The 24,861-nt window shown below is 40.5% G+C and overlaps 1 protein-coding gene across 1 annotated transcript in view; it reads right to left on the bottom strand.

The window, feature by feature from the left end:
* Positions 1 to 24,861, bottom strand: part of USH2A (usherin) — a 676,006-nt gene that overhangs the window by 21,832 nt on the left and 629,313 nt on the right. Inside the window, exons 63-64 of the mRNA XM_045809720.2 lie at positions 21,768 to 22,089; positions 2,475 to 2,681 (exon numbers count right to left, since the gene is read on the bottom strand). Coding sequence (XP_045665676.2) covers positions 2,475 to 2,681; positions 21,768 to 22,089 — 529 coding nt within the window. The remainder of the gene's footprint in view (positions 1 to 2,474; positions 2,682 to 21,767; positions 22,090 to 24,861) is intronic.

The following is a 24,861-nucleotide window of genomic DNA, read 5'->3' as shown; positions in this document are numbered from 1 at the left end:
TAATATTAGTACCAGGTGTACAATTTAGTGATTCATCATCTCCATACGATGCCCGGTGCTCATCACAGGAAGTGTGCGCCTTAATCCCCATCACCTATTTCACCCATCCCTCCATCCACCTCTCCTCTGGGAGTTTGTTCTTTATAATTAAGAGTCTATTTCTTGGTTTCCCTCTCTCCTTCTTTCCCTTATGATCATTTTTGTTTCTTAATCCCACATATGAGTGAAATCATATGGTATTTGTCTTTCTCTGACTGACTTATTTCACTTAGCATAATTCTCTCTAGGTCCATCCATGTTGTTGCCAATGGCAAGATTTCATTCTTTTTTTATGGCTGAATCAACTCCACTGGACATATATATACTATGTCTTCTTTATTCATTCATCAGTTGATGGACTCTTGAGCTCTTTTCATAATTCAGCTATTCTAGAGAATGCTGTTATAAATATTGGGGAACATATATCCCTTCGAATTAATATTTTGGTATCCTTTGGGTAAATACGTAGCTGTGCAATTGCTGGATCATGGGGTAGTTCTATTTTTAACTTTTTGAGGACCCTCCATACTGTTTTCTAGAGTGGCTGCACCAGTTTACATTCCCACCAACAGAAACACACAAAATACCGATCAAATTCTGCGACCCTCAGAATAATGCCTTTTCAATAAACAAAATCTATATTTGAATTATATTTGTACTCAATAGTTACAAAGGTCCATACTTTGGGGTGCCTGGTGGCACAGCAGTTAAGCGTCTGCCTTCGGCTCAGGGCGTGATCCCGGTGTTATGGGATCGAGCCCCACATTGGGCTCCTCCGCTATGAGCCTGCTTCTTCCTCTCCCACTCCCCCTGCTTGTGTTCCCTCTCTCGCTGGCTGTCTCTATCTCTGTCGAATAAATAAATTAAAAAAATCTTAAAAAAAAAACAAAACAAAAAAAACAAAGGTCCATACTTTGCCATTGTTATCTGCATGTGTTTTCTGGGCCAAAAAATCCCTCAAATCCATGTTAGAGTATTTAAGAGCTTGAAATATGTATTTCATATATATTTTGACATTTGCTGCAACAATTGAAGCAGGTGCTTCAATTGTATATGTTATTTTTTTATATTTTATGTATATGTAAGAGCCTAAAAGTCCATCTCTTTCCTTGAGGGTGTTGGTGTATATGAAATATAGTCTTTTTCTCAACCGTCTTTGTTACATTATAAACTTTTTGGTTTATTTGGAGCATGTTTTTTATCTCATTGTGGTTTTATTAAGAACTCTTTGGAACAAAAGAGTTCAGAAACTGGAAAACAAATTTTTACATTCGCATAAGCAACATAATTAAGAAGAGTGATCTGCTATTTAAAAAAATGCATGCAATGCACTCCAAATATAAATTATTTTAGTTTATTAATATTATCATTTTATAACCATGGATAATCAAGGGTTGATTGTATTTACATCATCTATATTTATTGAATACGAAGCCCTGTAGAAAATATGCTAATATTCCTTTAACATTCAATATGAGACCTCTTTCCTTGCAAGTTGTCTTCTGAAATTGTGTTTCAATACCTGAAACTCTGGCCTCAGAGGATTTCTCCACACTTACCCAAATTGTTTCCTAAATTGGTAAAAATAATTTATAATGTCATAGTAGGATCTGCATAACTTGTCCATGAATTTCTTTTGTGTGTGTGTGTGTGTGTGTGTGTGAACAAAGTGTTATAATCTATGCTTAGGAGCAACGTGAGGGTGTTAGGCACTGTGCCACAGAGAAGAAGCTTCATCACGTTGGCTCTCAGGCTCTTTGTATAAATAATGTAGGAACTGGTCTAGTTCCTTATTAGGGTCCCTTCAGCCAGTGGCTTTGCTAAAACACAGTGTGAAAGATAATTTCTCTAAACTGTCCATTGTGTTTCCCTCATGTGCCCCAAACGTGCCAATACACAAAGAGTGGAGCAAGAGTTGTGCTGGCCAAACTGTTCTGCTCTCTCCCAAAGCGCTGGAACTCTCTTGAAGTCACCAAAAGAAAGATTGAGTTTTCTGTGTGTTATTAGAGATTTGCTCATGCCAGAATGGGGATTCCGAGGATAGTCTTTGCTCTAATTTTTCTTTCTCATATTAACATTTACACCACCAACAATGGCCACGTGTTGACCCCTTACTCCATGCCAATCCTTGACATGCATTTTTTAATTAAATTAAATTAATTGTCGCTAAAGTACTAGTTTTCCTATCTTTGTGGAGTCTTTAATACCTTTAATACCTTTGGCACTTCTCTCCCTGAATATTTACATAGTTTTCTGTATGTTTCCTGATACTCACTATTTCTCTCGGATGGATCTTTGTGCTAAGTTCATCATGGGCAACTGAGAACAGATGGGAAAGAAAGAAGTCTCAAGTGGAAGAAAAGGCCAGGGCACCACAGTCTATTTTTAAAGAAGAAACCATCCTGGGTTTTTGTTCAGAGTACTCTGCTACTCACCACTGTCTCCACCCCGCTGGTGTTGGAGAACAGCCTGTAGAGACTGACGACTCCGTTTGGCTTCCCAGGGGCGCTGATGTTGACCACCGCTTGGGCGGAAGAGACTGCATGGAAGGTGGGGGCCCTGAGACCTTCTGGGGGAGCAGGGCCAGTTCTACACCATGTCCAGGTACTGGGGGCTTTTCCTGCTGAATTCACTGCCCAGACCTCCAAAGAGAAATCAAGAAGACTACTCAAAAGCAAGGTAACTTCAGGCGGAAAGAAAAGTTGACAACCAAACACAACAGAATGAGATAAACCTGGGTCTTGCAATTTTGTAATCACAGAGGAGAGCAGGTCCTTCCTCTTTTTTTGCCTTTGGCCACGTGGACACAAAGGGGGCCGATTAGGAGCCCTAATTTCAGAATGCAGCAGGCTGGTTAAAGCCTAATGAAAAACTCCTCATCTCTGTGTGGGCTGTAGAGTGATTTTGTCAGCTTCTGCCACCGGAGTGGATCTGCAGACTACATAAAACTCAGCAATTCTTAAACACCGTCCCCACCAAATCTGCATGAAAATTAAATTTTCCTTTCATCAAGGAGGGAATAAACATATGGAAGGATGTATAATCTTATTTATCAAGAACCATTTGTATAATTAAACACGAATATCCTAAAAGGTTGCCTTAGGTCGTCATTTGCATGAGTCCGTAATTTGTAGAATGTCAGGTACCACAGACAGAGTAGACGGATGTGTGAGTGTATCGGGTTAAATTAGGCCCAATAACAGCCAACTACACAGCGATCAATCAGGATGATAGATCTAAATGGCAATACAAGAAGACTGTCTGCGTGTTTAGGGGTAGGAGTATTCCTTAGTAAGCTTTCATGTGGTGCAGATCTAACTGCAGGAAATTTTCTTTCTCATTCAGTGTCTTAATACATGTATATATATGTGCACTTATATAATATATAAATATATATACTTATTTATTTATATTTGTCCTGAGCTTTTAGAGTCTGGAAAACCTGTTTGATTCTATAGTACACACATTCCAGGTGTGCAGTGTTAAAAAAGCATGCAGAACCTTCAAACTATGAGATGCTTAGAAGCAGACGGTAGAATACTCGGCAGTGAGAGTTTAGCTTTGTTTCTTTTACTTTTGCATCAATGATATCTTCCAGAGAATAAACATTGGAGAGATTTTTAGTAGTTAGGCCCCACTTCTATCAGTGTTTCCACACCTTTTTCCTTTTTTAGTGGTTTCCTTTGGAAGAGTAAAATTTCTGATGTTGAACTGCTCTCAGATTGCCGTCAAACGCAAATCTCCAGCCCCTTGCCGATAGGATTGCCAGAAGCCCCATTTTTAAGAGACAACTAACCCCCTTCCAGAGCAGAACCTGCCCTTTTTAGAGCTCTGACGCTTTCTTCTCACCAGGTGCATAATAATCATGCACATTTGTATAAACCCTACAATTTACAAAACACTTTAACAGGTCTTATCTGACTTAGTCCTCACAACACAACTTTCGAGGGTGGCTGGAGAATGTTCCCTCAGCCCCCTTTACCGGTGAGAAAATCAAGGCTCTGAAAATGTCACTCTCTTGGTGATGGAAGTTACAAGAGCTGAGAATTCTGCTCTTCAGTAAACTCTCTTATTGCTCTTCCCGATAAACCGTGCTTTTGATTCTCTGTATCATCCAGACTCAGGATCACGAGCACTGAAGGACTTGTCCATGGACAAACACCTGCAGCTCTGGAGTAGGTAGTTAGTCTGCGAGGACGCATAGGCAGGTCCAGGTTGTCTCCGGTGAGGGGCGTTTATTTTCACAGGCACAGGGAAGTAGGGAGCAGCACACTGTTTTTGCAACGGGAGAACTGATTCATGGAAACCACACCGCAATTGAAGCTGCTCTTCTAGTCCCCTGTGAAGTGGCCAAGGTCAGTCTTGGCATAGGGACAGTAGGCTTGGAGGTTATTGGTGAAGAGGTCAGATTCCAGAGCTAATGAGAGAGTCCCTGGCTTCTCAGTCAGCTCCAAACCAACCTCTCTCGCTCTCTTTTTTACACTTAGGTAATTATTACTAAAAATTTGAAAAATCTTTTAAAAAACTTCTTAAAAAAGCAATCTAATTTTATTTTTAAAATTTTTATTTTAATTTAGTTAACATATAGTGTATTATTAGTTTCAGGGGTAGAATTTAGTGATTCATCAGTTGCATACAAATTCCAGTGCTCATTACATCACATGCCCTCCTTAATGCCCATCACCCAGTGACCCCAACCCCCCACAACCTCCCCTCCAGCAAACCTCAGTTTATTCCCTTAAGTTAAGAGTCTCTTATGGTTTGTCTCTTTCTCTGTTTTCATCTTATTTTCCCTTCCCTCCCTGTATGTTCAACTATATTGTTTCTTAAATTCCATACATGAGTGAAATCATATGGTGTTTGTCTTTCTCTGACTGACTTATTCTGCTTAGCATAATACCCTCTAGTTCCTTGCATGTCATTGCAAATGGTAAGATTTCATTCTTTTTGATGAATATATATATGATATATATATGATGTGTATACATATATACACATATATCACATCTTCTTTATCCATTCATCTGTCGATGGACATCCAGACCAACCTCTTTAATTCAAATATCTTTCCAGGAGGTAGGGGAGAACGTTTTTTATTACACAAAAGTTTGAAAAGAAATATTCTTGGGGAAGGGACACAAAATAAGGTGTACATATTAATATCAAGTTCTATGCCAAGAGTAGGCCTCTGGTTGGTGGTTTAAGGTATTAAGAGATAAACTGAGGCATAGTAAACATTTTAAGAGTTTATTTGAGCAAAAAACAATTCTAATGGGGCAGTGCCAAACTGGAAGTGGTTAGGAGCACTTAGCCAACAGGAGCCAGAGGAAAAACTCCCATGGGGAAAGTGCAGAAGCAAAGAAAGGAATTTATTTGATTGGCTATAACACAATGCCTATTGGCGGTATAAGGTTGGTTGTTCTTAGTGTTTTGATTTTGTAATCTTGAAGCATTTACCAGCTTAGATTTTGGTTTATGTAGGCCTTCAAAGCATTAGAGCAGCCTCAGACTAATGACTTCCTTATGTAATTAAATGAAGGGCATACAGAATTTTAATAGAGGCCACAATGGATGGGAAAGAAAACAAGGAGGAAAATAAAAGTAGGTGTAATAAAATAAAAATTCAGCAAGTTGTGGATTAATTACTGAGCACCAATAGGAGAAAGCCGCAGTGCAGATATGGGGATGTTGAAAAAAAATGAAATAAGCATAATTCAGAGAAAGTGCTTAGCACAGGTCTGGCCCCAGATTATGAACATTCACTTTGCTTTCATTTTTGATGTAGATGTGGTATTATGAATACTCTGAAGGCTTTTTAATGCTGGTGTTGTCAGATAAAGACTAAACCTCACACCTTCCTGTGTTAGATGAGTTTTTACTGAGAGTCCTATTCCCAAAATATGATTAAATCCGTGGTATTTTAAAACACTTGAGCCTCACTCAGTATTATAGCATTTCCCTATATTTCTGTAGAAATATTCTGTTCTTAAAACTAGGCCATTTGAAATTCTCCATCACTAACTGGGAATATATGTAGGACTTAGTGTCTTTTGTCTTTGATGGGAGACCTTCATAATATACTGCTCTTTTTCTTAGTCTTTCTTTTTAGTATTCAATCAATTTGAGATCAAAATAGCATTCATATAAATCAACGTGTTTATGCAAAGCAGGATCAGCCTATTTACATGAGCTCCTCTGGAAATGAAAGCAGTTACAATGAAAAGAAAGCTGACTGAAATAATGAAGAATTATGGATTTCACAAAACTTGTCCCACAAGGCAGTGTTTCTGTTATACCAAACTGCCAGAAGAAGAGTAAAAAAGAAACTGTCGATGGTATCCTCTTTGTTGAGGTAAAAAGTCCTGCCTATGCCCAGTGAAGCAAGAAACAAGGAACTGAAGTATAGCAGTTCAGGGTTCAGAATAAAAATGCTAACAGAGGGGCACCGCGTTGGCTCAGCTGGTTGAGTGTCCCGGTCGATTTTGGCTCGGGTCCCGATCTCAGGGTGATGAGATTGAGCCCTGAGTCAGGCTCCACACTCAGCGTGGAGTCTGCCTGGGATTCTCCTCCCTCTCCCTTTGACCCTCCCACTCGTGCACACACTCTCTCTCTAAAATAAATAAATCTTAAAAAAATGCTAACAGATATGCTTATGATTTCTACTGTGAAACAATGACCCCAAGATTTAGGTCCATCTTTATAGGGGAGAGAAAGAAGAAGCAGAGATCTTCCATGGGAAATTTTGAGCAATATGACCTGATCTTTTAATTTTAATGAACCAATATAAAAAAATCAAGAAATATAATGTGTTGTGAACATGGAGTTGCCTACTGTATCTATCTCTATTCCTTCTTTCTGTGGTCTATCTAATCTACCCATCCATCCTTCTATCCATCCATCCATCCATCCATCCATCCTTCCATCCATCCATTACCACCTATTCACCTACATTTACCTAACGGACAAACTAATCCATCTGGTTTGTGACCCAAGATTTCCTGTCAAGATCACTGGTTACAAAAATGTGGGCTTTTTCTGTGTGGGCTGCTCACAGAAAAGAAGGGATGTATTGGTGGGATGGGAGCAAGTAAAGGTTATGAGTTTCAAGTCAAAGTGACAAAAATTAAGGATACTCTTCATTTTTTTATTTATTCACAATATCCCTATTTCTACAGTATCCAGCCGAACATATTTACTCTTTTAGAATAAAAAAGATGATTAAAGTTTTCACTAAAACAATTTATTATCTGTGTTTAGTGAGCACTTGCACCCCCCCCCCCCAATTATAGCTGTAAGAGTTAGGAACCTCCCAACGAAGAGCTGTTACAGACCAGAACAAGCCAGGACTGGCTGGGTTGGGGTATTCTCTTCTCTAAGGTTTTGGTTGTAACCACGACAAGAGTTATAATGTAAGAAGATGTCACAGAAAACGTGGATTAACTATTTAGATAAAAACAAAACAACTAAAACCATTGAATCACAAATTCTATAATTGACTAGAAAAATAGTACATGAATTTCTGTTTATATTTCTCTTTTCAATCTAATTTAAAAAGTCTAACCAGTGACTATTACTATCTTCATGTTATTTTCCATTAAAGAAATGAAATTGTTCTTTTATTTATTACCCCCCAGGACTAATGACTGTATTTTACATTAAAAAATTTCAATTACTTAGTGTCAGCACCTGCCACCAAGCTGCCAGAATCCCACTGCTGTGGAAATGGGTTTGATCGCATCTTCTCTGTTTAAAGCTGCTTCCTAGAAATCTTCCGTCAGAGGAGTCTTTGTGAAAAAGTGTTCCTTGGCCACGATCATCAAAATCATTTTGGGTACCTATATCAGGATTTTGGTGAAAGGACCTTGGAACCTGTCTTTCCAACAGATTTCCAAGTGATTCTTGTGTCCAAGATTGTTTGAGAAATGCAGAAGGCTACCCTCTATAGAACCAGGTACAGAAATCCAGGGACTCTACATTTTAAATTTCTGTTCATACGACGTCTGTATGACAGACATCTGTTGTACTCTGCATTTCCTTGGTCATTACCTTCAGCCATTCAAAAAAGCACGAACCATGTATCTGTTTGAATATGTTACAACTACAATAATCATCATAGAGTTTATTACAGTGGTCATGGTTCCAAACAGAACCAGAGCTCATCAGCTTTGTAGAAAGACCGTTTGCTACCTAGTTTTCACTCCAGGTGTAAATTTCTTGAAATCCTGATATTTCTGAAGCTTGTTGGATCCATTTTTCCCTTGCAACCTATTATTCTAAATGTTCCCACTTCCTCGCAACACATTTCTCCTTTTCATTCACTTCCAGAAGGGAAGCAAGAATGTGTGAACAGAAAGCATTCGTAATAATTGTTGCAAAAGAGACAGAGAAGGAACCATGACTCTGCAGGGGCCAGGGGAAGGGAAGATCGAGCTGAGAAATTCTCCCAGAATGGTAGCCCGTTGCGTGCTTACATTACTGTGCTAGTTATTCTTTAGCCCAACTCCTACACTTAACTGTAGAGTTTAGTGCTTTGTCTTACACAAAGCTTTAGTGCTTTACAGCTTTCTGAAGTAACACTCCTTAGGACTGATATTTTCCAAGTGTAGTCTTAATGCAAAGAGAAATTCTTAATGTAAATCTCCAGGGATTTCCTGATGTGTTTTTCCTTTGTCATATCCTTAGTTGTAAAAATAGTTTGTGATTCTTTTGGCTGAGAGATCGTCATGCTACCAGTCTTGTTAAAGCCAAGGGAACGGCTTAGTGATGTGTCTACACTGTCAGCACCCAGCTAATGTCTATTTGATCTTGTATTCACTCTCATTCTCCGTACCAAATTCAGCCAGTGATCTTTCACAGAAAACCTCTAATCTGTTGCCTCCTAATGTAAGTGACCGTGACTGTCCTTGCCCTTAGAGCAATTTGAGATTTTTTCTGTTTCCAGGCTGCTTATTTTAAGAGTTATATTATAACTGTTACTCTCAAAGGATTAAGATTTGGAGGCATTTTCAGTTCTCTGCAAATTCTGTGATATTCTGTAATGTGCTTCCTTGTGGAATCATAATTTTTAATAGCACAAAAGCATTTCAACAATACTGATGACATATTCATATTGAACAGCACTGGGGAAGCAACTTCATTCTTTCTACAACTAGAGAATGTGAATATATTTTTTGACAATTCACATCAGAAATAAACAAAAACCCAGCATGAATGTCCATATGCCAGTAATTAATAAGTAGAGTAAATAGGTTGCATGTTAATAGGCAAACAATTAAATTATTTGTTTCCTAGGGGCATGTAATGAGATTGTTATCACATTCCCATGAGGGAGACAAATAGATATTAAAAAGGTCTTTCCAATACCTGTATTGGCTAAGGCCAACAGCTAATTCAATAGATTCGATCAAAATCACCACTTCTTTCAGTGCTCCTGATTTATGACTTTGGCTGTAGTTAGTCATCACTCATTGCAGTTTGTTCTCCAGTGCTCATAAATTATGCCTCATAAATAAAAAGATACAATCAAGGAAATCATATCAAGTCATCTACAACCTTGAGTATATTTTCCCATGGCACTTACACTAATGCCTTTTTAAAGGGTAGCCTGTCGTGGGTTTTGAATGTTTGAATAGCAATATGCCAGAGTGGGCTTTGCCAGAATTGTGGTTAGAGAGACTCATAGCTAAAAAGAGAAGGCAATAAATCTGAAATTACATGATTACAAGATTATCTTATTTCATGAGAAGTCCTGCAGGCTACAGTCATAAAGGACTAGCTTGCGGAAAAGCTCTGTGTAGCTGTCTATTTAACTCTCTATCTACCTGATTTTCTTTCATCATCAAACGGACTTTTTCAGCATCTCTGTTTGCATGCTACTTTACTGGATGTATTATAGTTCTACTTCTACAGATATAGTCTGCATTCAGGTTCCTTTCATCTGAAACACTTTGGATCAGGCAAGATGGAACATGATTTTAATTGAATTCTGGGACCCAGGGGAAGAAGGGTACAACAAGACATTGTCTTCCTTTCTACTGGTACTTTTGAAATTCAGAGATGTGAAGCTACTGGAGAAATTATAAGACATTTTCCTTGCTAGAAATGGGTGTCTTCTGCCACTCATGCTTAGCATATTGCCTTGTTCTTTGGAGTCACTTAATATACATGAATATGAGGGAGGGAAAACTGGCTTCCATGTTAGTGGGAAATCCTAAAATTAGCCTCAATTTGATTTTAGTGATGATAATGAGAATTTGGGATTTATCACGTACCACTTTATATTGTCTCTATCTGTTCTCCCTGTGAGAAAATAGGAACCCGGTTCTGTCCAGCTCTTGTGGAGGATACGTAAAAGTAGTTAATGGGTTCACTGAGCACTCGCACTTTTATAAGTGTATTATATGTACTAATTTATTTCATCCTCCCTCCTATCCAATCCTTTCAGGTTGGTATTATATTGTCACTGGTTTGCATGAGGAAACAGGCACAGAGAAATTTCTGTCACTTGGAAGTGGTAGAGCTGGCTTTCCAATACTAGTACGTGATGTAAAAGCCCCTTTGAGCTTTTTCTACATCAGGTCATTGATGGAAGACCTGGGCACATCTTCCAAGTGCCTGACATCCCGCTCTGGGACTGACATAGATCCCTACAGGGACTTGGGTATTTCTACGGACAGCAGCCTCAAAGTGAGATGGCTGGGAATTATCACAAACACCATGGTGTCCCTCCCTGCTGGCACTTATCATGTTTTAACACGATTGCATGTTACAAAGAAGCAGACAGTATTCACATACTTTCCATACTGCTCCAAACATGTAAAGGTAGTGAAATTCCATTATGCTAACTAAAATAATAACCACACCTTACTGATATAACATTGGACGCATATCTATTCTCCACAATAAGTTGCTAGAGTAAGCTAGGCTCACGATCACCAATTATGATTAACATTTTTGGAAATAACAGTAGAGCTAACTAGGTGGGGTTATTTAATCATCCATTAATTCAATAGAGACTGACTGAGCCATCCGACATGGCAGACACTGTTCTATGAGTTAGGGATACAGCAGTGGACAAGGCTGGAGTGAACTTCTGGGTGGGGAGAGGCGGTAAATAAACAACCACAAAACGAATAGGTAACATGTGTTACAAAGGAAACAACGTACAGTATAAACTATATAAGATAAAGCAATAGAGCAGAGAGTGGTTGAATTGTCCAGGATGTGCTCTCAGGAGATGATAATCAAGCTGGAATGCTAATGGAAAGAAGGAGGCCACCATGTGAAGACCTAGGGGGGAAACATTCTGGGCAAATGAAGAGCAAGTACAAAGTCCCTGGGGCTGGATTCTCAAGAAGGCTAGTGCAGCCAGGCTTAGTGAGTAAGGGCCAGAGAGCAATGAGATGAGGACAGAAGTGGGCAAATGAAAGTCCCCATTGAACCAGAGAGGAGTCTGCATTTAATGGGAAGCCAAGGGAGGGTTTCCAGTAGGGAACTGACTTCATCTGATGTACATTTTACAGATATAACTGGATATTGATTACTTTTTATGAATTTATCTATTAAATTTTAATTTTATATGTGAGTGACAATGCCCTGGCCTTTAACTTATTTAAAGTTTACAGCCACCCTACTAAGGTAGGTCTTTTCACCCCAGTTTTATGGGTAAGGAAACGAAGGCTTAGACGGTTTAAATCACTTGCCGAGACTACAGAGCCAGTGAATCCTGGAGCCCAGATTACATTCTGAGTCAGTTTATTTTTGCAGGGTCAGGATTCATGTCTGTGAGGGGGTGACTTGAAGAAGCTGTGGTTCAGCAGAACAATTACTGAACTTGGGTCTGAGTTCTCATTCGGCCATTTCTTAGGAAACTTGCACAGTCCTTCAGGCTCCTGATTATACAGAGGGAAATAATAATACCTATCTCACAGGACTATACTGAGGTTTGTGCGCAAGAACGTTTCTGTAAGTTTCCAAGGAATGGGTTGGTGGATAACTATGTTTATAAACATCTCATCAAGATTTTGAAAGCCCCTGAGCTGTACATAAATGCAATTCGGAGCAACCATGGGGTGAGTTTAAGGACACAGCCATTGGAACCTGAATCTCAGGTTCAAAGTCAAGTTCTTCCACTCACCAACTGTATCCCGGGGCGTGTTAACAATTGTGCAATGTATCAGATTTCTAAATGTTATTATTAGTAATAGCCCTTATCTCAAATGGTTGTTATGAGTTAATACATGTAAAGCACTTAACATATCACATAGCGAGCATGAAAAAATAATAATGGTAATTATATTATTTGTGTGAAAAGTTAGGAGAGAGTGACTTGACTGCTTAGAAGAGAAAGTGGGACTCAGTAGCAATTCTGTAACTCACTTCTGGGTTGCACGTAGCTGTTATGGATCAACCATACATGTGAAGACCCTTCACAGCATTTCAAGTTTAGGCCACATCTCTGTGTGTTTTTCTCCAAGTACTTCCCTGCTGTAAAATTTTGAGGGTTAGAGGAAATGTATGCCTGACTTTTGAGAAATACTGTTCCTACATCAACATTTGTATATGGGATGGCAGTCTCTACTTTGCCTTATTATTAATGAAAATTTCTCAAATGCATCCCAAAGTCTAAGTGAAAGGAAACATGGGAGCAATTCATTGGATTCTTCAAAGAAAAGAATTTTATTTCCGGTTCCCATTACAAACCTGCCATCGGCATCAAGGAGAGAACTGCACAGTTTCCAAGATGCTTTTAGGCATCTTAGTAATGATCAGATCCATCAGCAGATAGATAAATCAATTCACAAAAGAGAGTCTCAACCATCTTCTTAAAGATTTCAATCGAAGGCATGTGATTTACTTAAGCGTCTTAACGTTTTTGTTTCCACCTGTAGATTTGATTGCTTCATGTAGACTGAGACATTTATTTAGAATTTAATGGAAATATACCATCAGTCTAAGTACTTAAGTGCAATCCTCCTTAAGCCTTCAGATTTACTTAGTGTTTTATCAATAATCATGGAGTGGTGAGCCAAAGCTTGCCAGGTGATCTTCTAGCCTGGAAAGGATTCTTTGTCACATATTAAGTGAGAAACATCACCAATCTGAGGTATGGGGGAAATGCTAGGTATCCTCCCTTTGCCTCCAGATCCATCCTCTGCCCTGCTCTGTGCACTGGGAAGTGACTCTGCAGACTGCCTAGGGATCTTCTCCCCTCTCTGGCTCTTTCCAGTTGGATTTCATCAAAGGAAGGAGAGAGTTCAGTTTTTTAATGTCTCCTGATCCCTCTCTTTGGCACCCCAGTTTGGCAAGACTACATTCCTTCTCTATGGGGACAGCCCCTCTTCACTGGCTATAGCATTTGCTGGGTTCCAAGAACAGCTTATTCCCCTTTAGGCCTAGAAGGTAAGAGCTTCTGGCTATTGCTGGTCCCTGGGTACTTTAACCTCCCTTGTTGATTCTCTTAATCCTGCCCATAACTCCATAAATAGCCTTTTCATTTAATTCTCTTCAAATGCCCCTTTGAGTATGCCATCTGTTTCCTGCTGAGATCCTGACACCAGGGAGAATATTTCCAAACCTTACACAGGCCCCAATAACAATGGGGGGAGCTGAGATTGGCACTGGATCATAAGCATGGAGAGACTGGAAATAATTTTATGAGACTGAAGAAATAGAGGAATAGTGCCTCCTCATGTCTGCATGGAATGATTTCAGTCAAGGACCACCTGTGCTGCTCAAGCCCGCCTGGCCAGAGAGTGGAGTGAGAGGGGCCAGGAGGGTTTGGTGTGGAAATCACGCTGTCCTTGAAGATAAGGTGTTCTCTGCTCCTCTCTGTTTCTGCTGCACCACACTTGGGTCTTTTAAATATCTTTCTTCATAGCTTATGCTACCATCCGTATATTTTTATGGATATTATGCATGGGTGTGTTTCTTTGACTTATCAACTAAACGTTAAGCCCCTGAGGAATAGAGTTCATCGTTTTTAGGCTCCTGCCCAATCCTAGTATCTAGGCATACACTTTGAACATGGTGGGTGCTTAATAACAAGTCATTATCTATTCAAGTAGTAGGATAAAGGGAAATACGTAAAACATGCCTCATCCTTTCCTGGATATTTTTACAGGACCGAATCAGGTGATTTTGGGAAGCCTTGATTTCCATGGTCATCTCACTGAACAGGAGCTGTTAGTGAAGAGCCATGAGGGCAGGTTGGTTACATTTAATATTTTATGTCCAGCAAACAAACTGCCAACACAAAGATAGGAGGATCAATATTGGCTTCAGTGAAATATAAATTTGGGTTGCATCGGCATGGGGGTGAGAATCAAGGCATCTTCAGATGAATGACTTGTCTCAAAGGCAATGAAACGACTGCCAACAATTGCAGCTTAAGAATGAATCCTAAGGGGGGTGCCTGGGTGGCACAGCGGTTAAGCATCTGCCTTCAGCTCAGGGCGTGATCCCGGTGTTGTGGGATCGAGCCCCACATCAGGCTCCTCTGCTATGAGCCTGCTTCTTCCTCTCCCACTTCCCCTGCTTGTGTTCCCTCTCTCGCTGGCTGTCTCTATCTCTGTCGAATAAATAAATAAAATCTTAAAAAAAAAAAAAAGAATGAATCCTAAGGGATGCCATGAGAGAGAAAAAGAATGGAAAGACGTGCACGTGTGTGAACTACAGCATGCTTCTGGGTGTGCTTACACACTTGTAGGTAGAAATGATCTCCTTTTGGAACAAAAAACCCGATGGCAAAAAAAGACATGGTCCCTGGTCCGGTGGCAGAATTCCAATTTCCATTCATGGAAGTGTCCTGATGGCCTTTAGTCTAAGCTGTAGCACTTTAGCTCTAAAGTTTTAGAACAAATTCATGTTTGAGACAGACAATATCAATAAATCATTTAATACCTTGAGCTGTGGGAGGTGGGGGTGGGAGCAGCTTAGTTCTTGTGGGAGAGACTAACTAAACAAAAGCTTCCATGCTGGTCAGAAATACATTAGCGAGATTAATACCTAATTAAATGCAAGTCCAAAACCAAACAGAAAACATGCTCAATACATTTTCTCTAAAAATGGCACAGAAAATGCTTAGGAACGGGACGGGATAAAGGTGATAGCAACAGAAAACAAGCCATCTGAATCGAGTAGCTAGTCACAAAATGTAGACTCAGACTCGGAGTTGGAAGGAATCTTAGTCATGGGTATGTGGGCAAGGTATTTTTGTACTGAGAAGGGAAGTGGCAAGGACAAAGAAGACTGGACCACCTCACTGAGGGGCCTCACACCTTTAGAACCAATTGTGCTCTCGGTTAGAGATTTTTATAGTCTAGCATTTTATTAGTGACTCAAGGATGGAGACATAAGAGTTTTCTTAACCTGGCACTTTTCTGTCTTGGAAAAAAGTATCTCCATATATATATATTAGGGGCTGAGGGTAGAGGGGGGAGGTAGGCCTACTATGTAGCAGATATCCAGCTAGATATATAAGATCTCTTAGTTCTCTTAACACACCCATTTTTTTGAAAAGTGAGGCTATGAGAAATTAAGCACCTTGGCCAAGCCGTGTGATTTTTCACTCAGTTTCATCTGCTGGCTGTGAGTATCTAAGGGGAAAGAGCCTAGGAATTGTGACTATTGCACAGTAGCATGTTTGGTGTGTGTCATGTGCTGGGACAGCCCTTATTTCTGGCTGAAAGTGTTTCCCACATATTCACAAAGCCCTGGCTGTAGGACAGGGGCCCTGTGACCAGGCCTATTTGATAAAGTCCTCCATTCTCTTGGTCACAGGACTGTATGGTGTTAGGTGGTCCGTGAGAGTCTGGCTCTTGGTTGACTTACAAATACTGAGAGAGAGAGAAGTCCTTCGAGGTGGGAAGGTAAGAATAATAATACCTATCATCATTGCACTGGGTGAGCAGTTCCTATGTGTGAGGTGTTGGCCTAAGCATATTTTTGTATCAATTCCCTCAATCTCAAAGCAAGCCCATACGTTCAATGCTGCTGCAATCCACATTTCAAAGACAGGGAATCCAAGGCACTGAAAGGTTTGAATCAGGTAGTGTCAGGAGTGAATTTCTCCAATGCCTGAAGAACGTCTGGTAGGGAATGAAACCAAATGGAGACAATCTGCGATGGAGGAAGGAGAGAAAGAATGAATCTGACAGCTTTCAGTCCTGTACCCCAGGTTTCTGCCAAGGCCTGGCATTTGCACCTTTTCCTTGGTTTCAAGGAATTTCTTTGGTCCCTTTCCCAGATAGGTGAACAGAAACAATTCCTTTCTGTTTAAGTTGGCTTTCTACCACTTGTAGTAAAAATAATCAACATACCTTATTGATGATGTAGGTTTTCTCAAGAACCCAAATGGGACTCTTACATGCAGTCAATGAAAAAAAATGTTATTTGTTGACATTTATATTTTATAATATGTATATATATAATTTATTAAATACATTTATTAGTAAATAAATAAATTGGGTTTCATTAGGAAGTACCACTACTGGTATTTCCATGTGTCTATTTTGATGTTAGAGAAATGTGTAACTACTGATTGTCTGAATCTGGTCTCATATACTCACTTGTTTTGATACAACTCAAAGCTAAACACTATTAGAAAATCAAATTGCTTAGGATCAGAATATATTCTGTCAGGTTTTACAAATTATAGATTAAATCAAGAGAAGCTAAAGTTTGATTAGAATATTTTAAAGTGTATGGTTGTAGATTACCCCCAGAGGCTCCTCGAATTTAGAACTGGGGAGGGCTTCCATTTAAACACAGGAGAAAACCACTGGGAGAGGTTAGTTTGCTCAAGGACCCAGATATAGTGAGAGAAGGACTCGAAGCTGCTGTCCTTTCTTCTTCTCCCTTCCAGCTCTTCACCCACAGTTCGTGGGAGTTGCACAGAGAAGACCCCAGCAGCCCCTCTTGCAGTCTTCACATAGATGTTTTTGGCAGGAACACTGAAGGTCTGTTCCCTTGTCTGTCTCCTCCTCAGTCCTTCCTTCCATCCTCTTTGGCATAAATTTTCAGACAGAATTGTTTGGAGCCAGGGTCAGTGTGTTAGAAAGCAGCAGGCTGCCATCCTGTGTGGCCTCCCACAGCACCAGCCCTAAGATCAGCCCCACATATAGTGAGTCACAGGGTTTCCTCCGAGGCTGACCTGTCACTTCTCAGTCACCCAGTTACGAGGCACTGGAAGCCTTCAAGCCTTCGGAGATCGTGTGAGCGTGGGTGCTTATTGCAAAAACCTGTCAAAGTGGGGGAATTTTCAGAAAAACTAATTAAGTCACTGACAGCATGATTCGGTGAAAGGGGGAGCCATGGCAGGCCCTAGCAAATCCATGGTGAGTCATTGCCTTAAGCGAGAGTATGAATATGAATGCACAATTACTGGGAGCTGCTCTTCAGCCCCAGCTCACTCCCCCACAGGTAAAAACTGATGCCGCTGATGGAGCAGACTCACACCCAGGCCCCTCTCCGAAGCCTGTGCAGAGACTGTTGCCTTAATTTGCTTGCTGAACAGTTAAGAACTTCCCCACACAGAATTTGGAGGTTTATACCGTGTGGACGAGTAGAGCCTGATTTTGAAAGGGTTGAAGATAGAAATGAATACTTGTCTGTGGAAAGTATCACATTGGACTTTGTAAATATTCTGTTGAACAGGAAGTCTGTAATCTCCTTGTAAGCAAAAGGTCTGTGCCCCAAAGAATGCTTGTTCTCTAATGAGACCTGCATTGTGGGGTTCTGCAAAGACACCCCATCCATCTTGTACAATATAAAAAGGCACTTCCAAATTTCTACGATTTCTATTTCAGATCTTACTGTTCTTATGAAAGCTGATCCTTCAGAATCTCTGGAAGCTGTGTTGAAATGAATCAAATTAGAAAAATCCCATGTTAAGAGGTGGTGAATGTTATAACTCTTACTACCAAAGGCCAGGTCTCCCAAGTGAGAAACAAAGCAAAATAAAACTCCAACAGAAATCAAACAAAATCCATGAGGAAGAGTAAAGGAAATTATTTGATTAACTGAGACATGAACTCTGCAGATAATATACTCTGCCCCCCCCCCTCCAGCTTCATACCAAAACAACAGGGCTCTTCTTTTGGGAAGTCATGGATAGACCAAGGTAAATAGGTTGGTCATCAATTATCATCATGTAAATTAGACACTTGTGGGGAACTGGCTTCACTTATTTAGGCAATCGGTTTATGATGGTTTAGGACTGTGATTCTCAGCCCTGGCTGCACATTAGAATCACTGGGGGGTCGTTTGAAACGCACTGATCCCTGGACCCATCCCAGAATCAGAACTAGAGGAGGATGGGGTCAGGGCATGGGGAATGTGGTTAAAGTTCCCCAGGTGATTCTAATGTGCTGAGAGCCACTGGATTAGGAAATCACCACTTGAAAATCCGGCTTAAGTAGCATAGCAACAATGCTGTACCCTCTGAGGCAGTATTTCTCAAAAAAAGAAAAAAAAGGGTCGTGGACTATCAAAGCTGCTTGTTAAAAATACAGATTGCTGGGAATCCCCACCCTGGCCCCTTGGAATCTGCACTTTGAACATGCTTTTTGGGTAATCCTTTTGTACTAGAAACACTAGGAGCCAGTACCTTTAAGATGTTCAATATTGAGGTATTACTGAAAACTTAGAAGGTGCTTATAATATCACATGGCGTTTGCCCACCTTCAAACCTGACAGTTACCAAGCTGGTTCTATGGACTGTTGTGAGGTAAATGACCTCACCCTCCAAGGTCTCCTGGAGTGAGGGATTCCCCTTTATTTCAGTAAGAATCCCTTTCTCCACATAGTTCCTGTCTCTTCTGTCCATCAGAACTCATCCACTCTACACTCTTCTCCTAGAGCTCCATCACACTCAGAGCTCCATCTGTCAAGTGATGGGTGAATTTACACTAGGAAGTGCTGTCTTGGTTTTCCCACATAATAAGTTTTGGCAGCTGCCTTCAATGACTTCACTCCAAACCAGAAATGAGTACAATGGTATAGGGTCACATAGGAGCATGGTGGACAGCAGCATCTGCCACCCTCAGGGCACACCACATGGAAGACCACCTACCCAATTACAGATCCTCACCACCCTTTTGATTAATAGCTCCATACCTCTGGGCAGTTTCTCAGTTCTTTGGTTTTATTCCCAGAAATATAAATTACCTCAAAAACACAATCCTCTGCAGAAGGGTCAAATCATTGACAGATGTTGGGGGAACTAATGCCTCTAGGACAATGAAGGTATTTTCTGAAAGGCAGCTTGCAGATGAAGTAACCCTCAGACAGGTTTGAGAGCAATGCGAGTTCATCTCAATGGCAAAATGTTCTTTTGTAAAAGAGAAATCAATTCTCTTAGTACATTACTTCCTAAATGGCTTCTGTAAGATTAGTCAGGGTCTATGTAGACTCAGAAACGAGACAGGCTAAATAAATCTAATATTTTAGTTCATTTATTTCAGCATTTAGTCTATACTTCTCAAAATAGTTCCTCTAAGAACTGGGTTTTGGGCAGATAGGCTAGATTTTACCCTCCTGCTTCTAATGTTGTAACAAGGTGGGATTAGCTAATAAGTGCAAATTTGAGATCAGTTTGTTATGGAAACCCCATTAAATACTTCCATTGGGTGGAATGAGTATGGAGGAAGATGATGATCCAGAGCTGACAGAGTTATAATAGAAACAGCCCAAGCTGAGATTGACTCTCCTCTGAACTGTGGGTCCCTCGGTTCCTGCTTGTCCTTAGCTCCCGGTAAGAAAACCCACTAGAGCTAAATATGGGGGAGGTTTGCCATTCCTTAAAAAACTGGCATAAGACTTCTATGGGTCATCTGGTCAATTACTGAACCCAATGGCACAACATAACGCCAAAGAAGCTATAATGGCTGGTTTGCTTTGAGTATCTATGGGTCATAAGTTTCATCTAATGAGAAGCCAAAGATTTCTTGCTGATTCCATTCAGCTCTGTCACAAAGGTGGGCTTTTATTATTCATAAGGGAGAGCAGATAATTGAGAATAGAAGAATCTTTGATAATTCGACATTTTTTAGTAAAGATGTAGAGAAAAGAACAAAAGGGTGGCCAGCTACATAGATTCTGGCTGTTTCTAATACTATTTTGTTTCCAACTGTGGTATCAACAGGTATTTTTGTTCCTTTATGATATAAACCACAATCCTTTCCCTAAACGCTTGGGGCTTATTGTGTTTTTAAATAATTTTGTTTTTTCAGATTTTGGGAAGGTAATAAAATACCGTATATTTTGTAACATCCTCAGAATGATCTGGCAATAAAACATGACATTTCTGTAGCAAAACATATAAATATTCACATTAGATGGGATAAATAAGTGCTACAAATAGTCTCAAGTTTGTTCAGATTGCATTTTGCTGCCAAATGAGTCGTGCCAAACCTAGAAAAAACTTTTAGATTTGGAAATGGAAACAAGGGACTATGGATACATATCTGTGTATTTCTCCAAACCATTCAAGAACCTTTTTATATTTTCAATTTTTACTAACTTCCTTGGGTAATTTGTCTCATACATTATTGGCCCAAAATATACTCCTCTCACACTTAAAACATTACCTCTAAGCACTGTACTCATTGATTGGCTCCACATATTTCTGGCGACTTAGTGATTTTATTATTTCTGGTTATGGTAAGCTTTTCGAGGTTCGGTTTCCTCTCTTAGAAAATTGCATTTGGCATTGTGCCCGGCCCTTAGTGCTTGTATCAATCAGCGAGCTTCTGACCGCAAGCGAGAGAAACTGGTTCTGACTTATGCAAAAGGGAGTTTATTGGGAGTACACGGAATTAAGAGAATAGTTGAAGAACCATGACTGGAATTAGCAGGGATAAGAAAAGCTTTTGGCCTGAGGTTAGGGGTATTTTATGAGGACTTCTCACCTCCACCTTTTAAAATTCTGAGTCACGGTGCTGAAGATCAAGCCGCAGGCGAGTCTCCTGTGCACACCTCTTGGTTAGGAGACAGTCTGACACTGTTTGACCCTCCTACCACACCTGAGCAAGGGGTGGGAGAATCATCCACCCCCCCCCCGCCCCCACCAGAAATGGAGATGCTATCACAAGAAAAATAAAAAATACTCTGAGAGCAAAACAAAGTAAACCTAACAGAAGTCCTCTAAAGATTTCAGAATATTTTCAGAATATTTTTCTTAATTCATGGCATTTTAGGCATATGCAAAGTCCTACGTTTTAGACTGCTCTCATACAAAACTTGCTTCACCCCTGTGCACAGGTTCATTGTTTTCCTGTAGCCATTTCTCAACACTCCATATCTTTCCTCAGCACTGGGGGGTGAAGGTACTTGCCACTGGGCTTTATTTTATCGTGGTACAATTAAGGAGTTATTTTCAAAGTGATTTTTTAACAAGGAGTGTTTCCTGCCAAGGCAACACTGACGGAGGGAAGCTTAATGGTAGAAATCACTTCATTAATAAGGAATGCAAATACTTCACCTGAAATTTACATAGGAATAACAAGCATATATCACATAGATCAAGCACCAAGAAAATGAAGAGAGCAAATGAATACGGTCTTTCCTCTCTCATTTACTGCTTAAAAAAAAATTTAAAGGATATCATTAAATTCCTGAAGCCCCATGTTTCTTTAAGTGGCTTTTCAAATGGCAAGGAATTTTTACAGGCAGGTGCTGATGTGTGCCCACCATCTCAGTGTGAATTGTTGATAATACACATTTCTTACCTGATACTCATATTCTGTGAAAGGCGAGAGTCCGAAATCCATAAAAGAGCTTGAGCTTCCATTATAGGTTAGCACCGGATTTGGTTTTCCGGGCTGAGTTGCTGTTTGTCTTCTGTACAACTCATAATATAAAACTCTTCCATTTGGCCGAAGAGGTCCCGTCCACGAAAGGGCAACTGTGGGCTGGAATCCCCCTGGAGCCATCCGAACCTCGACGTGTGGCGGGGGCTGTCTCAAAGGGGCAACCTCAGGGGTCTGTAGGGATGTCCAGTCACTCGACGCACATCCCAGTGCGGTGCAGGCTTGAATTCGTACTTCATACCTTCAGGATACAAGGCAGAAAGGACCCATTATTGGCAAAACAGATTTTCATGGAAAGAATATTTACAAGACTGTTTTCCAGAACAAAAGAGACTCTTTGCTGAAAAGAAAAAGACAAATCAGTTTACATTTATTCTTATCTATAGCTAATCCTTTTAAAGAACAAAAAAGTCCGGGGCGCCTGGATGGCTCGGTCGTTAAGTGCCTGCCTTTGGCTCAGGTCAAGATCCCAGGGTCGTGGGATTAAGCCCCGCATTGGCCTCCCAGCTCAGTGGGGAGCCTGCTTCTCCCTCTCCCTCCGCCTGCCGCTCCCCCTGCTGTGCTCTCTGTCAAATAAATAAAATCTTAAAAAAAAAAAAAAGAATAACAAAGTCCTCTTTCTATAACAATTTGAGAACATGTTAAATCCTCCTGGCTTCCCAAACTAAAACAAAAATTCTCAACTGTCTGGAAAGGGTGGGCACAATTCTTCCCTACACAAGAATGTAAGGAATAGATTAACTTTCAAGATTCTCTCCAACATAAAAATTCCGGTACTCTGAGGAATTACTTAACACGACGATGAAGAATGCAGATCTTGGCGAGTTGGAGCCAGTTTTCCGTAGCCCTGGGCTCTTTCTACCTCTGCAGCCTGAGCTAAAGGATTCCCCAGGACTGTTTCCAGGTCATGAAGGAACATCATAGAGGTAGGGGCTCAATGGTAATAAATCCCCTCACCTGATACCTGACATCTTAAAACAGGCTCTCTTACACCACACAAAGACCTTTTGTGGCCAAAGTTAACCCAGCTACATGCTAGATTATCAATCATGGAGACACCTTATCACCACCCAGTTAAACGCAACCGATCAATTATGTTTTGCCTCATAGTTGGTCTCCTGCCACCTGGAAAGGCCTATTTACATAGCTGGGATTTTCCCTTTCCAGCAAGAGGGGTTTTTGTTAGTATTAAGTGCCTATGGCTGCACATAAGAGCTTTTTCCCCTCTGTTCCCATGCCCCACTGATTTTATGACACCCCTGATTTTCCCACCAGCTGCAGCCACTTTTCTTTCTATCTTTATTTCTTTTGGTTCCAGCCTTTTCCTCTTCTCTTTTCTGCTTTCCCTCTTCTTACCGCTGCTTTCTGTTCTCTTCCTTGCTTTCTTTCAATTTCCCCATCCTCTTCTTTTTCCCCTTTCCCCTTAATTACACATCTTTCTTCTTTTGTGACATCTTCCATTCCCCTTTTCTGCTCCTCCTTCCTGCCTGCTCCTCCCCTGCTTATCCCCACTGTGATGGGACTCCTGGTTTACGGGTGCATCGATCCGTCCGTGTGTTATGGCAGATCTGACTCCTAACCAATTCTGTGCAGTCCATTTCAGTTTGCCACACATAGATTGTTTTCTGGATTATCTGTGGTAGTTTTAAAATTCTGGTTCATATTCCTTTTGCTACTTAGAGTATTCCCATGCTCCTTCTTCCTACTGACCCACTCGAGATACCCCTGGGAGGACACACTAATTTGCAGTATTCAGTTAGCATTAAGCTGTTAGAAAAACCGCAAACTACAGGAACCCCAACTTCATACAGAAGTGATATGTTGTTTTAAGTCATGAATGTCACTTACATCTTCAATGAGAGTGGAGAGTGAAGAGACATCTCTTGTGGCCTTACATGTTAGGCTTATCAGATGATCAAACTCCCCCAACCACCAGCCTGTGAAAAGTGCTTCTTTCACACCTGGAAACCTTTTTCTTTAGAAATCTTTTTGGCTGAGAGTTTCAAAGGGGAGCAAGTTGATATGATTTTTCAAACTTGCAGGCACCAGTCAGGTAAAGAGGAAGCCAGCATAAAATGTACAGCTCTGCAGCTAACCTGGGTCTTTTTTATACCCCAGATTAGAGTAAGATAAAAGGCAACTCACACAGTATGTGGATTAGCTATGAAAGATACCTGCGGAAGTTTTAATTACTGTTTAATATTTAATGCGACCTTAAATAATTGTCATGAGTAGATGCATAAGACCATGAATGTTTCATTTAAACAGCACTATATATCAGAGATAATTATAGGAGGGATCTAATCTACACATCCGTAGATTACAATAATAGTGGTGGTTGGAAATCAACACTCTTTCAGCCTTTAATTTTTTTTAAGTGGTTCTGTTCATTTTACTAAATTTTAAGCATAAAATGTCTTTTATTACTCTTCTCGCTGGGCATGTAAGTTACTTAAAATGTGGTGGGGAGAAATGCCAAGTAATTCTTCAAGCTATAGGAAAAGGGCCAGTGGTAAGATTCCTTTGTATGGAGAGCAGCTCACATCCATGCACGTCAGAGAGCCCCGAGGTGACCATTGAGAAACAGGAGTTAGCAAAGTGGCACCATCCTGGGAAGTCAGGAGATCAGAGCTGGGAGAATCCTAAGGGGTTGGGGAAATAGAGTCGGATGAGTCTCATTATCCCTGGGAGAAGTGCTGGATTCAGTAAGAAGGCTCTCCCCAAAACAAAATTTGGGTCAGTCCAACTCTGGCTAGTAACAGCTCTCATTGGTACTTTTTTCGTCTTTTAAAATAATACCTAATTTTCTTCACTGCCTGGATCAGAAAACACCATCTGGGCTCTCACAACTGTTCAGGGGCCTGGATGTTTTCTGGAGGAACAAAATTCAGGGAAGGGGCCCACCTCTGTGACTTGTTCCAGACACTGTGGTGAATCGCAAACATTTCTGAAAAACTGACTCTCAAGATGTCACCGCAGGAATTTTGCTCTCTGGAAGTTGCACAAGCAAGCT

The sequence above is a fragment of the Ursus americanus genome, chromosome 2 (genome assembly GCF_024610735.1).
Source record: "Ursus americanus isolate L20-20 chromosome 2, mUrsAme1.1.p, whole genome shotgun sequence".
In the NCBI taxonomy this organism is placed as follows: Eukaryota; Metazoa; Chordata; class Mammalia; order Carnivora; family Ursidae; genus Ursus; species Ursus americanus.
The sequence above is the reverse complement of the archived record's forward strand: the minus strand, read 5'-3'. Positions and strand labels throughout refer to the sequence as shown.